Source organism: Asterias amurensis, chromosome 7, assembly GCF_032118995.1.
Source record: "Asterias amurensis chromosome 7, ASM3211899v1".
NCBI classification, from domain to species: Eukaryota; Metazoa; Echinodermata; class Asteroidea; order Forcipulatida; family Asteriidae; genus Asterias; species Asterias amurensis.
This window is the reverse complement of record NC_092654.1, coordinates 14,276,846-14,286,709: the sequence shown is the minus strand read 5'-3', so window position 1 is coordinate 14,286,709 and position 9,864 is coordinate 14,276,846. Positions and strand designations below refer to the sequence as shown.

The 9,864-nt window shown below is 33.5% G+C and overlaps 1 protein-coding gene across 2 annotated transcripts in view; it reads right to left on the bottom strand.

The window, feature by feature from the left end:
* Window positions 1-7,430: 7,430 nt before the first annotated feature.
* The window catches only part of LOC139939965 (phospholipase D1-like), a 126,289-nt gene continuing 123,855 nt past the window's right edge, over window positions 7,431-9,864 (bottom strand). For both annotated transcript variants that reach the window (XM_071936136.1, XM_071936137.1), the window contains one exon: window positions 7,431-9,605. In XM_071936136.1, the coding sequence (XP_071792237.1) occupies window positions 9,381-9,605 (225 nt within the window). In that variant the 3' untranslated portion in view covers window positions 7,431-9,380. The remainder of the gene's footprint in view (window positions 9,606-9,864) is intronic.

Below are 9,864 nucleotides of genomic sequence, written 5' to 3'. Positions count from 1 at the left end.
TTGCTTGAAAATGTTTACAAGGCTATAGCCTCGTGTACTTAGCAAATTTTGCTTGAAAATGTTTACAAGGCTATAGCCTTGTGTACTTAGCAAAATTTGCATGAAAATGTTTACAAGGCTATAGCCTCGTGTACTTAGCAAAATTTGCATGAAAATGTTTACAAGGCTTGTGTACTTAGCAAACTTTGCTTGAAAATGTTTACAAGGCTATAGCCTTGTGTACTTAGCAAAATTTGCATGAAAATGTTTACAAGGCTATAGTCTTGTGTACTTAGCAAATTTTGCTTGAAAATGTTTACAAGGCTATAGTCTTGTTTACTTAGCAAATTTTGCATGAAAATGTTTACAAGGCTAATGTTTGCTTGTGTACTTAGCAAATTTTGCTTAAAAATGTTTACAGCCTTGTGTACTTAGCAAATTTTGCATGAAAATGTTTACAAGGCTATAGCCTTGTGTACTTAGCAAATTTTGCATGAAAATGTTTACAAGGCTATAGCCTTGTGTACTTAGCAAATTTTGCATGAAAATGTTTACAAGGCTATAGCCTTGTGTACTTAGCAAATTTTGCTTGAAAATGTTTACAAGGCTATAGCCTTGTGTACTTAGCAAATTTTGCTTGAAAATGTTTACAAGGCTATAGCCTCGTGTACTTAGCAAATTTTGCTTGAAAATGTTTACAAGGCTATAGCCTTGTGTACTTAGCAAATTTGGCATGGAAATGTTTACAAGCCTTGTGTACTTAGCAAATTTTGCTTGAAAATGTTTACAAGGCTATAGCCTTGTGTACTTGGCAAATTTTGCTTGAAAATGTTTACAAGGCTTATAGCCTTGTGTACTTGGCAAATTTTGCTTGAAAATGTTTACAAGGCTATAGTCTTGTTTACTTAGCAAATTTTGCATGAAAATGTTTACAAGGCTAATGTTTGCTTGTGTACTTAGCAAATTTTGCTTAAAAATGTTTACAAGGCTATAGCCTTGTGTACTTAGCAAATTTTGCATGAAAATGTTTACAAGGCTATAGCCTTGTGTACTTAGCAAATTTTGCATGAAAATGTTTACAAGGCTATAGCCTTGTGTACTTAGCAAATTTTGCTTGAAAATGTTTACAAGGCTATAGCCTTGTGTACTTAGCAAATTTTGCATGAAAATGTTTACTTAGCAAATTTTGTTTGAAAATGTTTACTTAGCAAATTTTGCTTGAAAATGTTTACAAGGCTATAGCCTTGTGTACTTAGCAAATTTTGCATGAAAATGTTTACTTAGCAAATTTTGTTTGAAAATGTTTACTTAGCAAATTTTGCTTGAAAATGTTAACTTAGCAAATTTTGCTTGAAAATGTTTACAAGTTTACTTGTGTACTTAGCAAATTTTGCTTGAAAATGTTTACAAGGCTATAGCCTTGTGTACTTGGCAAATTTTGCCTCAAAATGTTTACAAGGCTATAGCCTTGTGTACTTAGCAAATTTTGCTTGAAAATGTTTACAAGGCTATAGCCTTGTGTACTTAGCAAATTTTGCATGAAAATGTTTACAAGGCTATAGCCTTGTGTACTTAGCAAATTTTGCATTAAATGTTTACAAGGCTAATGTTTGCTTGTGTACTTAGCAAATTTTGCTTGAAAATGTTTACAAGGCTATATATAGCCTTGTGTACTTAGCAAATTTTGCATGAAAATGTTTACAAGGCTATAGCCTTGTGTACTTAGCAAATTTTGCTTGAAAATGTTTACAAGGCTATAGCCTTGTGTACTTAGCAAATTTTGCATGAAAATGTTTACTTAGCAAATTTTGTTTGAAAATGTTTACTTAGCAAATTTTGCTTGAAAATGTTTACAAGGCTATAGCCTTGTGTACTTAGCAAATTTTGCATGAAAATGTTTACTTAGCAAATTTTGTTTGAAAATGTTTACTTAGCAAATTTTGCTTGAAAATGTTAACTTAGCAAATTTTGCTTGAAAATGTTTACAAGTTTACTTGTGTACTTAGCAAATTTTGCTTGAAAATGTTTACAAGGCTATAGCCTTGTGTACTTGGCAAATTTTGCCTCAAAATGTTTACAAGGCTATAGCCTTGTGTACTTAGCAAATTTTGCTTGAAAATGTTTACAAGGCTATAGCCTTGTGTACTTAGCAAATTTTGCATGAAAATGTTTACTTAGCAAATTTTGTTTGAAAATGTTTACTTAGCAAATTTTGCTTGAAAATGTTTACAAGGCTATAGCCTTGTGTACTTAGCAAATTTTGCATGAAAATGTTTACAAGGCTATAGCCTTGTGTACTTAGCAAATTTTGCATTAAATGTTTACAAGGCTAATGTTTGCTTGTGTACTTAGCAAATTTTGCTTGAAAATGTTTACAAGGCTATATATAGCCTTGTGTACTTAGCAAATTTTGCTTGAAAATGTTTACAAGGCTATAGCCTTGTGTACTTAGCAAATTTTGCTTGAAAATGTTTACAAGGCTATAGCCTCGTGTACTTAGCAAAATTTGCATGAAAATGTTTACAAGGCTATAGCCTTGTGTACTTAGCAAATTTTGCTTGAAAATGTTTACAAGGCTATATATAGCCTTGTGTACTTAGCAAATTTTGCATGAAAATGTTTACAAGCCTTGTGTACTTAGCAAAATTTGCATGAAAATGTTTACAAGGCTATAGCCTTGTGTACTTAGCAAATTTTGCTTGAAAATGTTTACAAGGCTATAGCCTTGTGTACTTAGCAAATTTTGCTTGAAAATGTTTACAAGGCTATAGCCTCGTGTACTTAGCAAAATTTGCATGAAAATGTTTACAAGGCTATAGCCTTGTGTACTTAGCAAATTTTGCTTGAAAATGTTTACAAGGCTATAGCCTCGTGTACTTAGCAAATTTTGCTTGAAAATGTTTACAAGGCTATAGCCTTGTGTACTTAGCAAAATTTGCATGAAAATGTTTACAAGGCTATAGCCTTGTGTACTTAGCAAATTTTGCATGAAAATGTTTACAAGGCTATAGCCTTGTGTACTTAGCAAAATTTGCATGAAAATGTTTACAAGGCTTGTGTACTTAGCAAACTTTGCTTGAAAATGTTTACAAGGCTATAGCCTTGTGTACTTAGCAAAATTTGCATGAAAATGTTTACAAGGCTTATAGTCTTGTGTACTTAGCAAATTTTGCTTGAAAATGTTTACAAGGCTATAGTCTTGTTTACTTAGCAAATTTTGCATGAAAATGTTTACAAGGCTAATGTTTGCTTGTGTACTTAGCAAATTTTGCTTAAAAATGTTTACAGCCTTGTGTACTTAGCAAATTTTGCATGAAAATGTTTACAAGGCTATAGCCTTGTGTACTTAGCAAATTTTGCATGAAAATGTTTACAAGGCTATAGCCTTGTGTACTTAGCAAATTTTGCATGAAAATGTTTACAAGGCTATAGCCTTGTGTACTTAGCAAATTTTGCTTGAAAATGTTTACAAGGCTATAGCCTTGTGTACTTAGCAAATTTTGCTTGAAAATGTTTACAAGGCTATAGCCTCGTGTACTTAGCAAATTTTGCTTGAAAATGTTTACAAGGCTATAGCCTCGTGTACTTAGCAAATTTTGCTTGAAAATGTTTACAAGGCTATAGCCTTGTGTACTTAGCAAATTTGGCATGGAAATGTTTACAAGCCTTGTGTACTTAGCAAATTTTGCTTGAAAATGTTTACAAGGCTATAGCCTTGTGTACTTGGCAAATTTTGCTTGAAAATGTTTACAAGGCTTATAGCCTTGTGTACTTGGCAAATTTTGCTTGAAAATGTTTACAAGGCTATAGTCTTGTTTACTTAGCAAATTTTGCATGAAAATGTTTACAAGGCTAATGTTTGCTTGTGTACTTAGCAAATTTTGCTTAAAAATGTTTACAAGGCTATAGCCTTGTGTACTTAGCAAATTTTGCATGAAAATGTTTACAAGGCTATAGCCTTGTGTACTTAGCAAATTTTGCATGAAAATGTTTACAAGGCTATAGCCTTGTGTACTTAGCAAATTTTGCTTGAAAATGTTTACAAGGCTATAGCCTTGTGTACTTAGCAAATTTTGCATGAAAATGTTTACTTAGCAAATTTTGTTTGAAAATGTTTACTTAGCAAATTTTGCTTGAAAATGTTTACAAGGCTATAGCCTTGTGTACTTAGCAAATTTTGCATGAAAATGTTTACTTAGCAAATTTTGTTTGAAAATGTTTACTTAGCAAATTTTGCTTGAAAATGTTAACTTAGCAAATTTTGCTTGAAAATGTTTACAAGTTTACTTGTGTACTTAGCAAATTTTGCTTGAAAATGTTTACAAGGCTATAGCCTTGTGTACTTGGCAAATTTTGCTTCAAAATGTTTACAAGGCTATAGCCTTGTGTACTTAGCAAATTTTGCTTGAAAATGTTTACAAGGCTATAGCCTTGTGTACTTAGCAAATTTTGCATGAAAATGTTTACTTAGCAAATTTTGTTTGAAAATGTTTACTTAGCAAATTTTGCTTGAAAATGTTTACAAGGCTATAGCCTTGTGTACTTAGCAAATTTTGCATGAAAATGTTTACAAGGCTATAGCCTTGTGTACTTAGCAAATTTTGCATTAAATGTTTACAAGGCTAATGTTTGCTTGTGTACTTAGCAAATTTTGCTTGAAAATGTTTACAAGGCTATATATAGCCTTGTGTACTTAGCAAATTTTGCATGAAAATGTTTACAAGGCTATAGCCTTGTGTACTTAGCAAATTTTGCATGAAAATGTTTACAAGGCTATAGCCTTGTGTACTTAGCAAATTTTGCATGAAAATGTTTACAAGGCTATAGCCTTGTGTACTTAGCAAATTTTGCTTGAAAATGTTTACAAGGCTATAGCCTTGTGTACTTAGCAAATTTTGCTTGAAAATGTTTACAAGGCTATAGCCTCGTGTACTTAGCAAATTTTGCTTGAAAATGTTTACAAGGCTATAGCCTTGTGTACTTAGCAAATTTGGCATGGAAATGTTTACAAGCCTTGTGTACTTAGCAAATTTTGCTTGAAAATGTTTACAAGGCTATAGCCTTGTGTACTTGGCAAATTTTGCTTGAAAATGTTTACAAGGCTTATAGCCTTGTGTACTTGGCAAATTTTGCTTGAAAATGTTTACAAGGCTATAGTCTTGTTTACTTAGCAAATTTTGCATGAAAATGTTTACAAGGCTAATGTTTGCTTGTGTACTTAGCAAATTTTGCTTAAAAATGTTTACAAGGCTATAGCCTTGTGTACTTAGCAAATTTTGCATGAAAATGTTTACAAGGCTATAGCCTTGTGTACTTAGCAAATTTTGCATGAAAATGTTTACAAGGCTTATAGCCTTGTGTACTTAGCAAATTTTGCTTGGAAATGTTTACTTAGCAAATTTTGCTTGAAAATGTTTACTTGGCAAATTTTGCTTGAAAATGTTTACAAGGCCTTGTGTACTTAGCAAATTTTGCTTGAAAATGTTTACAAGGCTATATATAGCCTTGTGTACTTAGCAAATTTTGCATGAAAATGTTTACAAGGCTATAGCCTTGTGTACTTAGCAAATTTTGCATGAAAATGTTTACTTAGCAAATTTTGTTTGAAAATGTTTACTTAGCAAATTTTGCTTGAAAATGTTTACAAGGCTATAGCCTTGTGTACTTAGCAAATTTTGCATGAAAATGTTTACTTAGCAAATTTTGTTTGAAAATGTTTACTTAGCAAATTTTGCTTGAAAATGTTAACTTAGCAAATTTTGCTTGAAAATGTTTACAAGTTTACTTGTGTACTTAGCAAATTTTGCTTGAAAATGTTTACAAGGCTATAGCCTTGTGTACTTGGCAAATTTTGCTTCAAAATGTTTACAAGGCTATAGCCTTGTGTACTTAGCAAATTTTGCTTGAAAATGTTTACAAGGCTATAGCCTTGTGTACTTAGCAAATTTTGCATTAAATGTTTACAAGGCTAATGTTTGCTTGTGTACTTAGCAAATTTTGCTTGAAAATGTTTACAAGGCTATATATAGCCTTGTGTACTTAGCAAATTTTGCATGAAATGTTTACTTAGCAAATTTTGCTTGAAAATGTTTACTTAGCAAATTTTGCTTGAAAATGTTTACAAGGCAAAATGTGTACTTAGCAAATTTTGCATGAAAATGTTTACAAGGCTATAGCCTTGTGTACTTGAAAGGTTTTTGAAAGGTTTTGAAAAATTACTTATTGCTACCACTGGAAATAATTTGTGGAAAAACAGCTTGGCACAAATGGTGTTCAAACTTGTACAATTTTAACAGTGTCATGCAAATTCACACTCAATAATGTATTGTTAACATATAAAAAAAAACACAATTTTTTGGGGCAAAATTAACATTTTTTTATGCAAAAAGGCAACCTCTTACAAGGGGTTTATAACATCTCAAAGTATTTACAGATTTCATTCCTAAATTGCAATCAAGTTAAATTGGTCCAATTCATTACAAAAACATTTGTTGTAAAAGATGTGAAGTTACATAGAGTACATGTACATGTAATGTGATTTCTACCAACCATAACAAAAATCATCTCGAGTTAATCACATCTTAGCACCATGCAAGACTGTCAAACAGTCTACAAAATCATCCTTAGTGTTCTTAAGTTTGCATGTTAAAGGCAGTGGAGACTTTCGGTACAGAAATTTTTGTTTAAAAGTTCACAGATTTACAAATAACTTACAGAGTTCGCAGAAGGTAATGTTGAAAGACTTTTCTTGAAATATTATTCCATGAAATGCTTTACTTTTTAAGAAAACATTAAAACAATATCGATTCTCGATATCGAGAATTACGGATTTATTTTCAACACATGTCATGACATGGTGAAACGTGCGGAAACAAGGGTGGGTTTTCCCGTTATTTTCTCCCAACTCCGATGACCGGTTGAGCCTTAATTTTCATAGGTTTGTAATTTTATATAGGACTTGTGATACACGAAGTGTGGGCCTTGGACAATACTGTTTACTGAAAGTGTCCAATGGCTTTAACAGACCAATGCCAATATATATATACCAGTTTACAAGATATATGCATAACTAAATATACCCAGTCAGTTATCCTTATGGTTTATATTGATATCTGAAACAAAGAGTCGCATCCCCTTAAAGGAACACGTTGCCTTGGATCGGTCGAGTTGGTCTTTGAAAAGCGTTCTGTAACCGTTTGTTATAAAATGCACATGGGTAGAAAGATGTTGTAAAAGTAGAATACAATGATCTACACAAATATGCCTCCAAGTTGCGTGGTTTTCTTTTTACCTTGTACACTAACACGGCGGCCATTTATGGGAATCAAAATTTTGACTCCCATAAATGGCCAACCGTAATAGTTCGCGACGTAAAAGGAAAACCGTGCAATTTTGAGTGATACTTGTGTAGATCATTGTATTCTACTTTTAAAACATCTTTCTAACCATATGCATTTCATAACAAACGGTTTCAAACGCTTTTTATAGACCAACTCGTCCCATCCAAGGCAACGTGTTCCTTTAAGGTGATCCCCTGGCTGCCGTTTCCCAGGATGTATCCTAATTTGGGTGGCTGGCCTACACATGTACTTCTTATAAACTTTTTCAATATAGAGTCTTTCGGGCTACTTCATAACATTTTTTCCAGACTTTTCCCAAGGCCAAACAAATTGGAAATCATACACAAATTCAGAAGAGAATATCATGACCAGCTCAAAAACAAGCGAGACTTGAACAGTCTATGGTCAATTTATAAATCTTTCATTTTAGGCAACTAGAAAAACTCTTACATGTACGTGTTCTCTGGCAACATCAAAGCCTTTATGTCTACAGCTTCGCATCCCCTTAAGGTGATCCCCTGGCTGCCGTTTCCCAGGTTGTATCCTAATTTGGGTGTGATCCCTGGCTACACAGCAGTTAACAGTTGTATGGCTTCTGACTAGCCCCCCCCCCCCGAACAAAGATATTGACAAAATAGGGACACTGCCAACATAGGGCTACATAGCTCAGTTGGCAGAGCGCCAGCACATTAATCCGGAGGTCATTGGTTGGAATCCCCTCTAGTCAATTCTTAGTTCAAAACCAAAATCATTTCAATATCAACCATGTAAAAATGGAAGCCATCAATGTAAAAAATTACACACAATTTTGTTGTATTTTTAAAAGTTACAGGAGTTAGTTTAGTATGATTTGCTTAAAAGAATTGCTGTGATATTATCACATTTAAAAAGGCACCTTGTTTTCTGTTTCCAACAATGTCAACATCATCTGTACAATATATGATAAAATAACAAAATAGATAAAATCATTTGCGATAAAAATCAGTCTTTACAGGTAAAAGTTGATCAAATATTTGTGCTTTTAAGTACTGAAACAACTTATATATCTTAAAATAAATCTTGCTGCATTGGCTACGAAAAAAACACTTCAAAGAATGACAACAAATATTTCAATAAAAACTCCACAGATTGCTAGTCTTGGTTCAAGGAGAAAGTGTCAGTGAGTGACTTGAAGGCGAAGTATTCGTTAGGCTTGATTGTTTCTAAATGCAGACACATACAATAAAACTAACATGTGAAAATTTCAATTCAAAAGAGGGTCACATTTTTGAAATGTATAAAAAAAAATCAGTAATAAATAGTGTATGCTCTCAGATTCATTTTTGGACCATAAAACTATAAATATGTTTACATAACCAATTTAGTTTGACGTGAAATTTTTCTCAAAATGCTTTATACTATTATTAAAAGAGATGGTTAAATTATTCTTTATTAACACTGGGTTTTGCTGGGCCATCCAATACACATACCATGAGTTCAGAGAAAAAAGTATTGAGTTGTTAAAGTTACTGTTACTGACCTCTTGTAACAGCGTCACCCGAGGCCATTGTCTTTCAAGGTGCTATTTTGGGACTCAAATTGCACGACTAAAAATTAAGGCAGGCGTGTTAACATCAAATAAGGGAAATTGACTGCGCAATGTACCCCTCTTAACCCATACACTGTGCAAGTCTTGCTTGTATTCAACATTTTTGGTCCCACTTTGACCACATTCCTTTAAAGAAACAAACTCGCACTCTCTTACGGGTCCCAATGTTCAAATCAGGCATAGTATTTGGTTCCTGGAAAAAAGTAGGAGCATTTTAACGAGTACAAGGGCTGGCCTACACATGTACTTCTTATAAACTTTTTCAACATAGAGTCTTTTCGGGCTACTTCATAACATTTTTTCCAGATTTTTCCAAGGCCAAAACAAATTGGAAATCATACACAAATTCAGAAGAGAATATCATGACCAGCTCAAAAACAAGCGAGACTTGAACAGTCTATGGTCAATTTATAAATCTTTCATTTTAGGCAACTAGAAAAACTCTTACGTGTTCTCTGGCAACATCGTAGCCTTTATGTCCACAGCTTTGATGGTGCAATTCCTTCCTTCTCCATAAAATGCGGTTCCAGATTTTCGTTTTTAAGAAAGTCTAGTGGTATCCAGGTGATGAAGCCACGGATCCCTTTGAGTTGTCTTGAGGCTGCAGCAGGGTTCTTCTTGGCCAGTGGGGGCACTTTCTTATACTCGTGTAAAGCAGCACTGGAGGTGACTTTGTCAGAGGGCAAACAACGGAACACCTACAAAATAATAACAATAATAATAATAATAGGTGCTTCTTCTAGCGCTCAGGTCCGTCACGCAGTGACACTTATGGCGCTTTAACATGATTATTCCTGGTCACTGGGCCTTAAATCATTCCTTAAACCATCTCAACTCCCTGGGGAGTATAAAGCCTGTGCTGCCAAAAATGTAGCGCTCTAAGCTAATCAATCACAATTACCCACTCTGCCCTCACAGGTACCAATTTACACCTTGGTGGAGAGAAGCTGATGATTA